The sequence below is a fragment of the Exophiala oligosperma genome (genome assembly GCF_000835515.1).
Source record: "Exophiala oligosperma strain CBS 72588 unplaced genomic scaffold supercont1.20, whole genome shotgun sequence".
In the NCBI taxonomy this organism is placed as follows: Eukaryota; Fungi; Ascomycota; class Eurotiomycetes; order Chaetothyriales; family Herpotrichiellaceae; genus Exophiala; species Exophiala oligosperma.
The window spans coordinates 80,938-98,023 of NW_015622837.1; the positions used below are offsets into that span (position 1 = coordinate 80,938).

The 17,086-nt window shown below is 48.4% G+C and overlaps 5 protein-coding genes across 5 annotated transcripts in view; 3 read left to right on the forward strand and 2 right to left on the reverse strand.

The window, feature by feature from the left end:
• The window catches only part of PV06_11153 (uncharacterized protein), a gene marked incomplete at both ends in the record, with an annotated part of 3,905 nt that extends 2,036 nt beyond the window's left edge, over nucleotides 1-1,869 (forward strand). The window contains one exon of the mRNA XM_016412781.1: nucleotides 600-1,869. Coding sequence (XP_016256857.1) covers nucleotides 600-1,869 — 1,270 coding nt within the window. The remainder of the gene's footprint in view (nucleotides 1-599) is intronic.
• A 1,153-nt stretch (nucleotides 1,870-3,022) lies between these two features.
• PV06_11154 (uncharacterized protein) lies at nucleotides 3,023-3,406 on the reverse strand (the record flags this gene model as incomplete). Its single annotated transcript, XM_016412782.1, has 1 exon — nucleotides 3,023-3,406. The coding sequence occupies one exon, from the start codon at nucleotides 3,404-3,406 to the stop codon at nucleotides 3,023-3,025; it is 384 nt and encodes a 127-aa protein (XP_016256858.1).
• Nucleotides 3,407-4,241: 835 nt separating this feature from the next.
• On the reverse strand, nucleotides 4,242-4,697 carry PV06_11155 (uncharacterized protein; the record flags this gene model as incomplete). The annotated part of the gene is made up of 1 exon (XM_016412783.1): nucleotides 4,242-4,697. One exon carries the CDS (start codon nucleotides 4,695-4,697, stop codon nucleotides 4,242-4,244), a length of 456 nt encoding a protein of 151 aa, XP_016256859.1.
• A 2,734-nt stretch (nucleotides 4,698-7,431) lies between these two features.
• On the forward strand, nucleotides 7,432-7,986 carry PV06_11156 (uncharacterized protein; the record flags this gene model as incomplete). The annotated part of the gene is made up of 1 exon (XM_016412784.1): nucleotides 7,432-7,986. One exon carries the CDS (start codon nucleotides 7,432-7,434, stop codon nucleotides 7,984-7,986), a length of 555 nt encoding a protein of 184 aa, XP_016256860.1.
• A 7,694-nt stretch (nucleotides 7,987-15,680) lies between these two features.
• PV06_11157 (uncharacterized protein) lies at nucleotides 15,681-16,166 on the forward strand (the record flags this gene model as incomplete). Its single annotated transcript, XM_016412785.1, has 1 exon — nucleotides 15,681-16,166. The coding sequence occupies one exon, from the start codon at nucleotides 15,681-15,683 to the stop codon at nucleotides 16,164-16,166; it is 486 nt and encodes a 161-aa protein (XP_016256861.1).
• Between the last annotated feature and the right edge of the window lie 920 nt (nucleotides 16,167-17,086).

Genomic DNA, 17,086 nt, shown 5'->3' on the forward strand with positions numbered 1-17,086 from the left:
TTTATATGATCATCGAAGGTGCATGACAATGATAGGGGGTTAGGGCAACTCTGGATTCTTGGACCTTTATTAGATTAGACAGGTTAGCAACGCCAGACTCAATTTGGCGACGCTAATATACTTTCAGTCTCTGACGAATCCGTCTCGTTTTTGTGCTGATTTGCCATTTCTGACTTGCCCAAGTGTTCTAGTAGATTGATGGTCTAATATAAGAGGATAAAAAAATGCTCGGAAACCATTTCGTTCATTGTGAGGTAGTAGGAAAAAGATATTTAAATCGAGAACTTTAGACGAGAGATACTATGGTATAGCTATCGCCCAGGAAATGTTGGCCAAAGGACTTAGTCTGATACAATACGCCATATTTGCTACACTTATAGTATCCCGTTCCTAATAGAAACCACACTTTCTTTAGGTAAAATAGCTCCAACGGATCACTATTTAATAGCAAAGACGCAGACGAATGTTCTCATCAATATATCACGTCAGCAATACTCATGCATCATGCAACAGCTCGGAATTATATGTATACTTTCATTAGTTTTGCTCTCTCACGCCAAGCTATATCTTGCCTCGTCACGTCGCTATGACCCTATCAGACGGTTTGTCTCAACGATAGGTGGCCCGCATGCGGGATATTTTGTCAACAATACTTACGAGTCCAACATTGGATTGTCAGTCGCAACTCAAGAGCTCGAGCTTGGAGCTCAACAAAAGTCCAAGGTTGTCGTCAATAACATAGCGAATAGTAGTGAAGTCAATATGTACGTGACCGGAAATGACTTGACCAACAACCTTGTCATCTTAACACCGAATGGACAATGGTATTATCCCACTGTCAATGACTCCCTAAATGTTCCAATGAAACTGTCTTCGGACGTCATTACCATCCCCGTACAATGTACCAGTCCAGCTATAGAAGTTCGGCTTCCCAGTCCCGTATCAGCGGGAAGGATTTGGTTCGCACACGGTGATCTGGAGTTTTCAGTTGTCAGGACCCAGGCCAGCAGCGCCTCGCTTGTCCAACCTTCTCTGACCTATGCCAATACTTCATGGGACTTCGTAGAGTTCACGACCACCCCGGAGGAAGGTTTATGGGTCAACCTCAGCTTCGTGGACTTTGTCGGCATAGCCTTAGGCCTAGAACTGGTAAATTATAGCCCAGAGAACACCACTTCAGTCCCACAGTCGGCCTTGGGTCTGCAGTCAAGCGCGATAGACACACTGTGTCGACGCTTAGCCGACCAAAGTATTATCGACGGCTATAGCTGGGGAGATTTATGTCTGAGAAATTCAGATTCTCGCCCGGTTCGGGTACTCTCTCCGACTTCTTATATTCAGGCGAACCCGGAAGCTTTTTCAGACTATTGGACATGTTATATCGAAGAAGTCTGGACACGGTACACCTCTGAGAGTCTAATCATCTATCCCCACTCTCAGGATTTGGGGAACATCTCTTGCGGGGTTCAGGATGACCTTCTTATCTGTACAGACGCGAACGGAACAGTTGAAGACTTTGGGAAACCATCGGCAAAAGACGTTTTTGGGTGCAACAGTGGCCCATTTACTATCACGGAGAACTCCAGCGACCTGTCTCGGGCAGTTGTACCACGACTCTGCGCCGGCATCAACCGGTCTACTCTACTCCTTGGCAACTCTAGCTTTCAGCCGAGTGGCATCCCTCCCAGCTTATACTATACCGGCAACGTGACCAATTGGTATAGTAAACTAGTCCACCAATTGGAGATCGATGGCAAGGGGTACGCATTTCCCTACGACGATGTATCGTCGGTCGATGGAGATGACAGTCAATCGGGACTACTGACGGCTCCTGAGCCATGGGTCCTAAGTTTATTTGTCGGCGCCTAAAAATTCGACACGATGCCCGAATATTCTTGTGACTAACATCTCAGTACTGATGTATTGTACTGTATACTGCAACTACTCGATCTCCGTAAATTCTCGTCATTGTATCCAGGCAGGGTGGAAAAGTGAATCACGTGATTAATGTGCAGCAGTAGTATGATGGGTGCAATAGGATCTGTTACATTCGGTGGGCCGGAGGCCGTATGAAAGTACTATGCTTATGTCTGCCTTGGGTTCTCGGTTTTTTCCATCAAGTATCTATGCTATGTCCTGACGAACTGTATAGATTGCAGTTGATATAGTAAAAAGATGCTGAGCCATCTCCTTGTATCTGCTTCCGTGATCCTCAATTTGTAGTCCAGTTGACGAAGCAAGTCCCGTTCCATAGAGTTAACTTGCATCACCGTGAACCCAAAGCCCCTGCAGCTTCTCGTTCGTGACCATGCCGCCCAATACGTTGCTTTTGGACACACATCTCGATGGTACTTCCAGTATACGATTATCGATGCCAGAAAGATGCGATGTGGTGTTGAACACTGCCCTTCAGCGTTTCGTGGGAGGCTGCATTTGAGTCGATACATGTATTCTGTACAGAGCAGAAGATCGGTCCACTCAAGCTGGCAAGAAGAGGCGATATCTTCAATAAATGTCTTGAGGTTCGGGGGCTTTGCTCGGGGCATTGTAGCTTCCTTAGGGCAGTAAATGACATGAGACGCAAATTCTGCAACAAGTGAAATTACCGACAGCTTCCGTGAGGTCACAGGCTCGCCCTGCTGTCTGACGGCCTGCATCGTTCTAGACAGCAATGTCAAATTCGGTAGGTTTGAACACAGTCCTTTCAAACTTGGACACAGTACACGGTTAAGGGTGATTCAAGCACCTTTGTACTGTAGCTCCTGTGCGATATCTTTCTTTTCCAAGATAAGTTTTTGGGTAGGACGACCACCTCAGTATATCCTAGTTAAATCTCAAGATCTCCCCATTCAAATACAATTGTGTTACATGTGGTTTTGAGGTACTATACGGTGATGCAGGCCAGTTCATGTCACTTTCGTCTTAGCTGTGCAGGATAAGGACGACTATTGTAATAGTAATTAGTCGCCCGGTTCCTCAGGACTTTTCAAGCAATGACACTTGGTATTGTATTGGGTGCAGGCTATCTGTCGACGCTACCGGCCAAGAGTTTCCCTGAAATCTCCTCCATCTGACCCCGCAGGGACTTGACTTCGCTTTGCAAGTCTTGAAGTCGCGCTTGCACAGAAACTAGGGTGGACTGAAACCGTTTGAGACCTTCTTCCATCACTTGGTTTTGCCGTTCGGTCTCCTCGAGACTTCGCATCCTTTGGAATTGTTCTGCTGTCCTCTGCTTCAATGCTGCCTGTAGTCGTTTGACTTTGAGACTTAAGGCGTCTTTATCTTGAATTTGGAGCTTGGTCCTCTCATCCTCCTCTATCCATGGTGGATCCTTGGGCCGCCTGTCGTTCCCAGATTCTTCAGTCAGCCGCAACGGAGAGATGATTGCCGTTTCGGATCTCTCCATTGTTATTTCGCTGCTCTGCGCCCTTGTGCTGTAGATGACGGTGAGGTACAGGAATGTCTTCAATTGTTCAAGTTGAATAAATTGTACGTTCGATCTGAAAGGGAAAAATTGAGGGCAGAGGAATGTATATCAAAGAGAATTATGATTCCCCTCCTGCACATAGCTTCTCCCGAGAAAACCCGTGTGACCAAATCCATGACCTCCGGCGGTTATGAGCTAGTTCGAGTCTCACAAGCGCCTGGCGGAAGAAGTCCGTCGCCCAAGCCATGTATGCGACCTCTTGGTGGACAAGGCAGACTGGTCATAGAGTGAATGGCCTACGGTTCCTGTGGTTTGCCCAGCTTCTGGTGCCGGCATCCCTTCCGAGAGCCTCGATTTTGCTACAATATTCGTTACTGTAGTACAGTGGCCGTATGGTTCGCAGCTCAATCGAGTAGAATAAGACTACCAAAGGCCATCTGCCTTTGCGTAGAAGGCTCATAAGATACCGGAGAAGTACTCCTGTACAAATTACTGGAGTCTGTTATACACACGATGCAGGTCTCTTCAACCTCTTCAACGGGTTGCGTCTTAGCGAAGCACTGTACTAGTAGAAGTAGGATGTAGATCAATTCCTGCACGCAGTACGGGACATGTTTCCGCAGGCTTGGATACAATAATCCTAGAGACAATAGATGATAAACGAGTTGAGCAGAACAAAAATACAATATAAACGCATCTCCTTTCCGCTGCTATTCTGATGTTGTAGCCCGGTAGCTAAGATCACATGTCTTGGACGTAGCAAGGGAGCATGGACAGGCGACCAGCCTGCGAGATCCGCTACCCATCAATTGCTTTAACCACAAGTTGCTTGCTGAATGCCCTGCGGGGGTGCAACTGGGAGGGCCCCCTTGTCATCAGTCACGGTCACAACTGCACCCTCGAATCCGTAGAATGTACAGGGGCCAGTGCCTTGAGCGATGCCAATTGCCGATACACTAACACCGTCGCATTCGCCAACTGCCACAGCGGGGATCTCGAAGCATTGGATATTCCCCAGATTGTAGATTTCGCCATTCTGCGGGAGAAAGAATCCCAGGCTTTCGGTGCCAGCAAAGAAGATCGTGTTGAATGAGGATTCTTCTCGTTTCCATTCCAAGTCGTGCTTTGTTGTATTTGTCTCGTAACGTGAGAAATTGCTCTTCGGATCACTGGTATGAGGATGTGGGTAATTGACCCCGGTATGAATTGGGCCACCAAAGGCTGGAGAGGACATGAGGATGAAGATTGTTGCAGCGAACTTCATATGCATCTTGTCAGATTGTACTGTATAGGAATGTAGTTTGGATAAAGAGCTCACAGTTGAGGAGGGTGGTGAGCTTTCCCTCGTATGATTTCCAATCGAGGGATATATACTTGAAGAAACAAGGGGTGTGTTGATGGTCCGGTCCGTAGAAAGCCACTTCTGTGATAGCCTGGTATGACAACCAGGTCAGGACTCCTCAGCGCTTAGGCAGTCTGCCTGGCGGCGAACTAGCGCACGAAGGCACGGCAAAGCCGCTTTCACGACGGCCCAGGATCGAGGCTATGCCTACTGATCAGCGATACATGGCCTTGTGGCTCATCCTACAGTACAGTACCATCGGTGTCGTGTCGTAGTGTTTAACATCCATTGCTATGAAGCGCCCGCTAAGCTCTGCCGCCATGAGTGGCATTGCGGTCATAACTAGCTTAGAATGTCGCTGAATTGTTGTTGGTAACCTTACAATCGACCGTCTTCGGTAATTGAATACTTATCAGCGCTACACAGTACTGTGGTATGTCGCTGACCTGCATTAGTTACCACAAGTGACCGGAGCAAGGCCCAGGGGAAGTTTCAGGGCTGCAGCTAGGTAGCTGAGGGGTAGAGTAAAGGCAATCACCTGCCTTGGCTCGGTCATTATACAGTACATTGTGGCCATGGAGTCCTAGCTCTAGCTCTCTACTGTATCATACAGAATCCTGTAGCATGGTGTGACAAGCTAGGTTCCTGATGTGGCCTCCCGGATCAGACTCCGCCACCAACGAAAGTCGTGACTCCCGTTCGACGGGGATGAACTTTCCTCCTCGCGACAGCCTACTGTAATTGTGAGTGGAACTACAGTCCTTTCAATACCAATCGGGTACGTCGAATGTCAAGGTGTCACATCCTCACCTCCGTCAATAGCCCAGGGCTTCCAGTGGTCCAAGGTTGTTGCCACAGTATACCTTCTGAAGTGCAGTCAGACTCCGATGCCACAGAAAGTGTAGGGACTATGTATGTGTGAAATACTATAATACGGGCGTTCGAGGAATTGCGACTGACTTATTGTATATAGCGCTGCAGCTAGACGTTGCCATCGAGAAAGAATATGTCTTCTTATCTTAGGGACGCCATCATTCGACATCTAGAAACAGAGATAACGCGGACCAACGAAAAGATAGAGCCATGCCCGAAGCACGAGGCGAGTATGCCCTCCGATGCAGATGCCTGTCCTTGTCACGGAAAGGCATTTTGGAATCTCGACCGTCTCGACGAATCCGTCCACAGGCTCAGGGATAGACGCTGTTCCGTATTTTGGTGGTACATATGGTATCTATCATCCTCAACGAAGACTCCGTGGTTCCCCAAAGAAAGCATTCAAGTCTGGCACCAAGTAAATCAGCCCATCGCGGCGTGGCAGAGATTCGGCGTCGCGTACAAAAACCCCAATGAAAGCACGCGCCATAGAAGAGGATACATCTACTACAAGAATTCACGGGAAGTATCCGCTAGACCAGCTGCAGCCACCACTACGGAGTAGTCCGTGATTTGGATAGAGAGTTTGCAGGTGATCTCTGGTTAACGGCACCGGATGGCATGTTTCTCCGTCTTGTGAGTGGCTTGGCAAATCTGGGACTTGTTGAACAGTAGGTGGTTGGTGGCGCAAGGGTAGACCTGTATATAGAGAAGAATTTCTGTCTTCATGGCCGATTCTCGACGACCTCTTTCCAGGCAGGAAGCTATCCTGGCCGTGGTGGAGTATCTGCTAGAGCCTTCGTCTGGGAGGGTAGTGGCCAGGAAGTAAGTTCGCCTAGGAAGTCATGACAAAGTGGGGCAAAGAAATTCCAATAGGAACTCCAACCGTAGCCGCGATCTTCCCGCGCGCTTGCGGATTGTGTGAGGCGACAACTGCCGACTATGATAAGTATCGATTTGCGAGTCCGAGAGCGCTGCAATTTGAGGATAATGGATGTCTTGACCATCAAGGTCGATTTGACTTTCGTGCTATGAACCTAGCAGTAGCGGACATAGCCCTCGGCTAGTCGTTTCACCATTAGGCCTATTGTTGATGGGTATCGACAGGGTTTCAGATGTCGCGTACCACACACTCTGTCGAAATGCGTGCAGTGGTGCGACACGAGAGGAGGGATAGCATGAGGGCGGCCTCTATGCACGATTGACTTGACGGAAGTCCAACAGCACTGGAAAGTGGTTGCGTAACAGAGTAACATTGAAGTCGACGTGCGGCCATTCTGGCCACCACATGCTATGGGAGTCTATGGAGATGAGATGCTCAATTGTGGAAGGTACAACTACTATTGTGTACCCCAGAATCATCTCCGTCCAGTCTGTTCTAGCTTAAATACAAGAATTGTGTATCTTATGGCAAATTCTTCCCACAAGCCCCGGTCTGGTTCTTCTATGGGACGTCGGCGTCTAGGCTCTCGAGTCGTTGCAGCCTGCAAACTATGCAGGAAGCGGAAACGGAAGGTTTGACCTCGTGCCATAGCTAGATATCGACGTTACTGACATCGGACAGTGTTCTGGTGGCCCATTCCCTTGCATACCATGTGTGCAGTCTGGAATGCCCTGCGACTACGATGTCGAAAATACACGACAGTTTCCTTCCATAAAGCTTCTGAGCGCCCTTCACTCTTTACTGCGATGTATCAAATATAGTTCTTCGGAGGAACTGCAACATCTGATCCATGTAATCCGCCACGACTCTCCGATACAGGAAGTGGTCAAAACTTTTCAACACAATATGCAAGCACTATCGCGAGCAGGATACGTCGGCAAAGATGAAGCGGCCAATGGCGACGATGTTCTGGCTGTGGCTCTTCAGCAGATTCCTCGACAACAATCATGGTCTGGGTGCGCAGTGAACGGCGTTGACCGTGCATCGTCAATGTGGAATCAGTCCGGGTCTCCTAGCTACCTTCTTGCCGAATGTGCTGACGCGACCACCAATTTGGTCCCGGACGACAATCTATATGAGTCAAGTCAAGCCTGTTTACAGGATTTACTCATGTCAAGACCGATCACCGGTCCACTTCAAGTTCAATCTGCCCCTGTCGACGCCTCTGAACCGTCCATCAGCATTCGATATAATGATTGGACTAGCCGCACTGAGCCTGGGTACTTCTCTCAAGGTAGTCCGATGTGGGATTTGACGACTGGACCAAAAGGCGCAGAGGTCACTCCCGTACAGCCCCTGTCTATGCACAATGAAGTCGATGAGGAATCTGTTTGGAGCACTACCTTGAGGGGGCACGAGGCCCAGTACGCTTCATGGGAAGGTATGGGGAGCTTTCTATAGCTATGGATTTCAAATAATGACCCGAAGGAAGCCGGCATCTCATGTAGTTCCATAGGTATAATAATCAACATCTACTCAACGATTTGGGCAAGTGTTGAAGATCTTATCAACAAAGTTAAGGTTATTTAGATAGCAGGTCAAACTACTAGCTTCATTATAAGAACATATTAAATGTACATCCGTGGTAAAGGGAAAATCTTCGTACGCCAACGCCGAGTCAATCCGGTCCAACTCAAATCAAATAGCAGAAGCAAGTGGCTGGGGCAGTATCTTTTGACTACCCTCTTTCAATCTTGGAGTTTGCTCAGTATAGAACGACGTCCCCGTTCTCAACACGCCCATCCACCGCTCTTATGCGAGGCTTTGTGTGGAACATCAACCGTTGGAAATTCTTTTCTTAGATAATGGTGCTGGACAAACCAATCGGTGATGGAGCTGAGACTCGGGCTGTTGAAGTACCTTAATGGTCAGCACTTCCACTGAAGATTGATGCAGCTCTTACCTTGCTCTTCCGGAATTATGTCCACATTTAGCCGTGGCCTGGCTGGCACAGGTCTTGATCCTCGAGTAGGAGTCATTGGGATTCCCTGATCCAAACCCACAGTTACCACCTCTTTATCCGACCGCAGATTATGTGTAGCTAGCGTAGAAGGCCGTAGGGTTTCACCTGTGTAGTGACTAGCAGGTGCCGTCACGGTAGGTTTGGACGAGGGAGTGGTTCGAAGCGGTAGACCTGAAAATCTTCTGCTCTGACGTCTATTTCGATCGTGCATCCGGAGTAGTGGTGAGAGTCTTTCATTCCCTCGTTCGATATCGTCGTCTTCCATGAAAAACGGCTGAAAGTGGGACCTTCGCTTTTTCCGAACACTGTCGATTTGGGCTGTGCTGGCAAATGGCAGCCGTGGTAACGGCTTATTCATGTAGCTCAACGCTACTTCTGCTGACATTTAGTCGAAGGCTGAAACTAGATCTAAGACGTACCATTCATTAGACGTGAGGGTGCCTCCTGTTTTCCTCGGACGGGACGTATAACCACAAACAACAGGACAAGAAGCCCGAGAAAGACAACAAGGAGAATTGCAAAGACTATGCTGACGATAATCAGAGTAGACGTCGTGTTTCCCAAACCCATTTCGTTTAGATGCTGTGGTACGTGCGGGAAAGCTGTCATGGCTCAATCATAATGTCGCTTCATCCACGACATTTTATCCATGGCTTTGAACATATGACCAGTTGGCGAAGCGCCCTGGTGGATCGAGGCGCTGCGAGCCTCATGATGGTCGAGACAGTTGTTAGTGTACTGTATGGTGGTGTGGGGTAGCTCAAAGACATAACAGGACCTCGTCACCGCGGATAGTCGATGATAAAAATGGCGAGGCAATCCAGGACTAATGACTATTGTATTTTTGGCCCCAGAGTTTTGTGGGAGTCGTTCGCGCTGGAAGCGCCCACAACGGAGCAGAAAGTTGGCGTGGTGTGGCAGTGAGCGGTGGCCGAAATATGCCCGCCTGTTGCACATGGCCACAGGCTTTGAGGAGGTTGACGCTAGCAAGCAGCACAATCGTCCGACCACCGAGAAGTCGATATCTTAACACATGACGATGTCAGAATTTCGTCGGCTTCGTTCTGTTTCAATCCTTTTGCAATGCTACAGTAAAGGCTATACGAGTGGCGCTTTCAGTCAGCCTAGCCCGCTCTCGTGCACTAATTCACGACTCGCAGCACATGGAAAGGGTCAAAGACGCCCTGGCCTTCGAGCAGACTCAAAATACAAACGGAAGGGCATCTGCAGGAGCTCACGTATCAATGTGGATGTCTACTCCGCCACCACGGCCACAAACTGGAGCGGTACCTTCGCTTCATCCTCAACCATTGCGATGGACTAGGATGGCTCGAATCCTTGGAACAGGATTTCTGGAAGCAAGCCGCCACCTTTGCTAGTATACAGCAAGAAAATGAGGTTCTACATGAGCTGGTTGACGTACTCAAAAGTCAGTGCGCGAATCTTCGAGATGCTCTCTGTGAGACAGCTCTTTTCTAGCTATGGTGTCAAGGGTGCACCGCGCCACCGATGACGATGTGCAGACTCGGCTGAGACCTTTCCAAGGAGATGATCGACCAGCTCCTGGGATTGAAAAATTCATGCCGCAGCTGGCTTATCATGTTACCCCTCGAGGATCAGCCAGACTGCTCATTTCGCATCAGCATCAAGCAGACTCAGCCAAATAAAAGGTGTAAAATCACCTCAAAAATCCCCCAGAACACCTTTTTTGCATGCTCAAATTCGGAGACAAGAGAATGTTTAGAAACAGTCCAGAACTTCGGCATCCTACAAAGATGCTCGCAGGAGCTGGTAAACAGTCACCACAGAACTCGGTTCAGGTACACTGTATAATGCAGTTATACTATTACTAGAAACCATGTCTGCAATTCAGCGACTATGCAGGCAGACTGCAGTAAGAGTCCGCATATTTCTGGACATTAAAATGACAACAAGACACGCACTGTTCGCGTTCCTAATCTTTGTTTAGAAATCTACAAGATCTTTAGTACAGTACGACCGAGGTGGCCAGAAAAGCATGTGAAAGAAAGAACAGAGGCTAGATGCACATATAAAGCACCAAATATTCAAGTAAGCTTCAGCAGGGTAGGTACAGCAGGCTAGTACGATGTTGTGCTCAAGATGATAATTTTACACTCCGCCCGCGGATGTAATATTCTGTATCTGAGGAACTATGAACTTGATATCTATATACAATTTAGCAGCCTTTCATCAAGCCTTTTTTCGAGTCATCTCCATTCCAAACATTCTCATCAGTATCCCCGCTTCTGCGCATAGACATCGTAGTAGATATCCCATTCTGCTTCTTGCTCATCAGTCATTTCACCCTTTATCCCTTCAGCCTGTCGGTAAGCCTTTAGTACAATTTCCTTGAATTTCTCGGGACTCAGTTTCTGTTTGCCTTTTGAATGCGACTGCATCGTCTCCGTTTCCTTTCCACCTCCCTGGTCCGGAGGAGGTGTGGGAAGCTGTCTATCTTCAGGCTTACTGGACTGAGTGGTCTCAGAAGCTGGAGGGGGACTCGCTGAGATATCTGGCTGTTTGCGTAGTGGTTCCGTTGTCGGATCCCGGCTCATCGATCGCTTATAGCTCTCAAACTCCTGAGGTTTGCTGGATTCGTACCAATTGAGGAAAGCCGACGCTCTCTTGCGCGCGAATTGGTAGATCTCCTCTTCAGCACTGATCTGATTCTTTCGATACAGTTGCCTAAATGCAGAACTCAACTCCCAAGATGGTTTCCCCCATTCCCCATTGAATGCAAGTTGAATCTTCACGGAAGGGTACTTATCCAATTCAGCCTTATGAGCCCTACGCTCACTCCCCGTCTTGTACAAATTTGATTTCTTCACCGTCTGAGGATTTAAGAGCTCCACCGCTTGCAGGGGATCATCTTCAAAACCGCGGCAATCGAAAGCCAGGTTTAACTTTCCTGCCACATCACCAATCCTGGGTTTAGCCTTACCCTGAGGGCGGGGATAATCTAAGACGCGGTTAAACTTATCAGAGATATTGATCAGATCCTTCTCAGTGGAGCCTTCCGGGAGTACTAGGGTAGAGCTGAACACGAACCAGCCACACCGACGAGGCCCGTAGCGGTTCAGGTACGTAGGTGAACCATCGTCATCTCCGTATTTACACATTTTGGCAACAGTAATACGCGGAGCTCCTGGGAAGAGTTCAGAGGATTCCCCCCCTTGTATAGGAACCACTTCAGGGTCTTTTTCATCGTCATCTTCCTCTTCCTTTTGATCAGCTTCACCCTCAACTGTCGGCATTGGTGTGTCTGGATCTGGAAGGTAGCTTTCTTCATCGGCTTCGATCATTTCGATCTCTCTGTCAATGGCCTCGAGACTTTGTTCGACTCCTTCCGCGTCGCCATCGGTCTTAAGTTGTTCCCTGAGTGCGTTTTGCTTAGCCTTCTTCTCTTCAAATCTTTTTCTCGCTTCAGGTTTGAAGTTTCTTCTACGCTTTGTAGGCTCTGCGGTTACTAGTCTGGGTTTCTTGCCTTTTCCCCACCCCTCTTTCGTTGTATCCGCCTGCCGGCCTTCTGCGCCCTTCTTGCTAGTCTCTCCATCGGAACCGCCGCTCGCAGACTCTCTTCTGCCCGACATATTTAAGGGACTTGAAGAAATGAGAAGAAGTTGAGCCACTGAAGGAGTTCGACTCTTATAGGCTGTCAACCTCGGAATGCTTTGGTTTCAAGCTCAGTGCTGCGGCTCCCACTCTTTTCAGCCAACAATTTGAACCACGGTCCACCGAGGGGCTTAAGTTTCACATAAAATGCTTGCTGGCGATCAGCACAAACATAAGCAAGCTCTTCGGGCCAGGATCGACATGCAGCCACTTACTTTGCTTCGATGGTGGTTGCTCCTACAACCGCCTGTGTAAGTCGACATCAGCAGCACGAATCCGCAACTAATCATTATTGTATCAGTTGGTCTCAATCAATCCCTCAATCCGGTTCCATCTCATTGGGAAGTTTTTGGCTAGTATGGGGACAAATCAATACATCCTCGACGTCTACCGTAGGGTCGGAAGGCTTGATCCCAACGTCCATCGCGTCGGATGCGAATACCCCGTTGCACACCTCGACGATTACGTCCTATTCCACTAAATATGTTCTTCCGACCGTTTCGCCACAGGGACGTAGTGACATTACGGCAATGCATTCGCTTACTGACTGGCCGTTCCCTCCTATGTCAGGGACAAACCCTATAATGCGGACTACTAAAGGTGGCGAGATGCCGTGTACGGGAACGAGAGGTCAGAATTACAGCGGTAAAGGAACAGTCCCCCGCACAGGAGCTGGCCACGAAAACGTCACTGGGAGTGTTGTCGCAACAGTACAAAATGGAACGTTTCGATGGGCAGGCCCCACGTTGCAATCTCCGGCGGTATATAACACTGCCAGTACCGTCACAAGAACTAGGATTATCTATGGAATTGTTTTCTGGATAGGTTTAGCTATTTCGTAGGTAGAAAATGGATACAGTATCTCGCATCCCCAAGTCACGAATCCTCGGCGCGACCACGTCCTATGTTTGTCTATGAAATTCCAGCAACCAAGTGATTTGATACGATATCTTCAACTATCGTCTGCCACATTTCCAAACAGAACTCGGCGCACTCCTCTCAAAAAGGCCGCGTGACTGCGCCCTATGTGATGAAACCTCTCCATCAATTGCTTCAACTCGTGGGCTTTGAGAAAGCTCTGTACCGGTTGCAAGTCCTCCGAAACCGACGGCGTAAGCTCGGCAGCCTCTGGGATTTCATTCTCTATGGTCGGAGAGTTATGCTCACCGGAGAGTCTAGTTCGTGGCCTCTGCCCGTATGTAATACGTCGAATTGATGGGTCAGACATCTAAGACATTTCTTAGTGCATTTCGGCACATTCATGTGTTATCTCTCACCAGTCTCTCCCACGAATACGGCCATGCTTCAGAAACGTCCTCCGAACTTAAAAAGTCGGCATGACGGTCATCCACGATGAGGAGAAAGACCTTCTTTTTACAAAGTACGTTGAGCTGGTTGGTCTTCTTTATCACACACCATTGGCGGCGTCTTGCCTGCTCATATTGTGCTTTCGCCGCTTTTTCTTCGTCAGTGGTGGTTTGACTGTGGCGAGGTAGAGACTTTTTAGTTGGACGATTCTTGTTGCGTGCCATGGGTTTATATGTCTTTCGATATGATTGTCGTACTTCAATATTGAGATGGCTTAGTAGTACTCCAATGTGACAACAAGGGAGAGTTTCCTTCTAATGTTCATCTTCACCATGGTCTTCTGTGGGAACGTATCAAAGTGGAGTCATCACCTGTAAACTAGGTGTTTCATATTCTTCTGGGCGGCGGCAAGCACATCCGTCTGGATTACGGATTCTACTTGAATTTCCGCTTCCTACGGGAGTGAAGCCGCGACTTCTGGTGGGTGTGCTATCTAGCGTGTTTCACGATTGAAAAAGCAACACCGCCTTGATATTCCGTGTCTTCACGCAAGGCTACTTCAACCAGCAACAACCAGTCCTGCTGTACGTTTACTGTTTGTCGATCCTCAAATCGCACCTGAAATGATGGATGACTCTCTCTTTGATGACACTCTGTATTTTGAACAACCGCCAGTCAGTCCACCCTTGCCGTCGGGTGGCATCACAAACAACGCGGATCATTCTCATGGAAGGATCCCAAACAACGTGAGTCATGGTTGGCCTCCGGGGGTTTGGGAACCCAACCGTCGCACAGGCAAGGAGCCTCGGAAATCCGCTGCTCAAGTACTCAACCCCTCCGCACCTATCTTGCCCTCTGGTTCAAACCCCGGGCATCCTCTCGTCAAACAATTCTTGAACTTTGCGCAACGGGCGAGGAACTCGACCGACGAGAGGCTTGACGAAGTTGAGAAGAGGTGAGTTTGAAAGGCTTGCAGGTTAGCCAGCGGCATGCAGATAACTTGCCCCAGGCTAGCTCGTCAGATACAAAATCTAGCTCGTCAGCTAGAAGAGCTACAAAAGAAGATCGACCAATCTGAAGCCCAGCAAGAAGAAGTACTGAAGAAAATTCAAGAGAGTGAAAACGGAAGTGCGATGATGATGCAGGTTGCTCAAGCGGCTAGTGTCGCTCTTGATTCTCTGTTAGGAACGAACATGCCGTCCAACACAGCCGAGTAGATGGCCACGGGATCCGTCCTTGAGTTGGGAAAAACTTGGCTCGTTCTGCGACACCTGGGACCTGCGACGCTGATCCAGGGAGCTCTGTGGTTGTATACTGTAATAAGGGCGTCAGGTCGACGACAGGTCTCGCAAATCTGCGCGCCGAAGATGCAGGGGGATTGTCAAGGCAGGAAGCGTAACGTAGACAGTTATAACATCTGTCGAATTCTTAGAATATGTCCGTGGAGACTTCCCGTGACTTTGACGGTTTTCTGCCTCCAAGGGCGTCTGTGTCCTCCCTGTTTTCGAACCTTGTTGCTGTTCACGAAGAATGTACGTGGTGACCGCAAATTTCCGAGGTATTGCAATCTCCACTGGGGATCGTGAAGGCAGACTAGAGACTACCATTCCGTTATTTAGCCGGAAATACCGGCGGACATCTTTGCTTAAGTCATAACCCTCTCGGCACAATACTGGGATTCTCTCCATTCGGGTAGGTATGAAGCAAGTTCGACAGAGATCGACGTGCTTCGAGAAATGCGCCATCACGGAGTATTCGTCATCGTACAGTTCGCGTAAAGCGCCGCGTCGTTCTCTGAAGTGGACTCGTCGTGGGGGAAGATATTGAGACATGGTCGATCAGCTAAAGCGGCATATGAACAAGATTGATTAGACCGTCGAGACACGTTTCCTTTATAGCTTCTTTGAACTATTGATGCGGGATCTGCCATCCTTCATAAAGTAGCAAACTTTGTCTCGATTGTCAAGCGTTCAAAGTTGTGGGTATGAATTTACTGCAACCACCACTCTGAATGGGAATCCCCCTGATTCTGACGGCAGAAAACCCCCGTTGGGGTGGTACATTAGGACCCCTCATTTTCCGGATGGGTTTCATATACAGCTTTCTACGTGATCGACGACGTTCTACAGACGACATACATACGGGACAACAACCTTTATCCAACAAGTAAAGTTATCGGATGAGAAAGAGCATGCCACAGATGTCAGGCAATCTTCCATCAATTCAGTCCTTCGATAGGAACATACACAGATTAGGAGGATCGACTAGCGCCCTTGAAGTCAGGAAGGAAACCCTTCATTCAACCAAGCGGTATCGACTCTGGTCACAAGAGCAAAGAGAAATTGACCTTATCAAACAGCTCTCTGCGTTGAAACGAGAGTTGAATTTCTTTCGACCCTGCTATGAGGCTGCACTAGCCTTGATATCTAACATATATACGGTCTCGCAAGAGATGTATCTCAATTACTATCTGCGGCCCACAACTATGATTGACAACACGGGAAACGGAATCTCTGATACCGACTGGTCTCATCTGGCTGATACAGAGTGGCTAAAGCGAGCGGATGAGCTTGTAGAGCACTTAAAGCACTACGAACGTTCGGTCAAGCAAGCCGAGGCGGAATGGATAGAGCTTGCCCAGTATCAATGTGAACGCGACCGCTCGCGGTGGATTTAGAACAGTGTTGAGATTAGTCGCTTCGTGAAACCAGTACAATATAAATGTTATGTACAGTACTTTACAGAGCCGTGTGTTTATTTGAGAAGAGATTGGCTTTGCCATGCTGTTCGAGGACCGTCATTGCCACTAAGCTCAGTAACTAGTCCCAAAAGTGAACTAGTAAGGTACAGTACAGTGCACGAAACCGTATGAAAGAAAGACAGCTAGAAATTCGCCTTCTACCAAAAATTACAGCCGAAGCCCTGCACTTAACTACAGTACTATCGTTTGCAGACTTAGATATCGTCCACAGCACGACCATCTACACTGCATTGCTACTGTAACGGACCATGCCTCAAGCTGTGTGCTTCAGGACTTGTCTCTTATGAGATTCCACGAGTCATTACCATGCGATCCTGCACAGCGGCCCACAGTGTGATTTCCAGAACTATGTGCTTTACGTCTTACCACACTTCTTCGTGAACTTTATCCGAGGGCCGTCGCGAACATTGCTTTTCGTGTACTACTTTATCTAGTTAAGAGCAATAATTCGGAAGACGTACTGTATTTCACACTTTACTGCACTTTTTAGAGGATTTTTTCACTAAGCTGACGAGTCTTGACGTGACCTTTTGTCATGGTTCTTCATGTATTCTCTCTGCCTCTCCCTCTCCCTCTATCTCTCTCCTTCTATCCCAAGCTGCAATCACCTAGTCATGCCTGCGGTAAAACCGATCTTCAACGCTGGCCGACTTCTCCAAGATGACGATTGTGATATCCAGGACGAGTGTAGCACTGTCGAGGACGGTGTCTTGGACATCAGGAGAAAGTTCGCCTTAGTGGTAAGCGAGGGACGACAACTACAGAGAGCAGTGTTAGCTCAACAAGCCGAGATCGAAGACCTCCAAACTCGGCTATCAGGCCACGAACATTCTGCC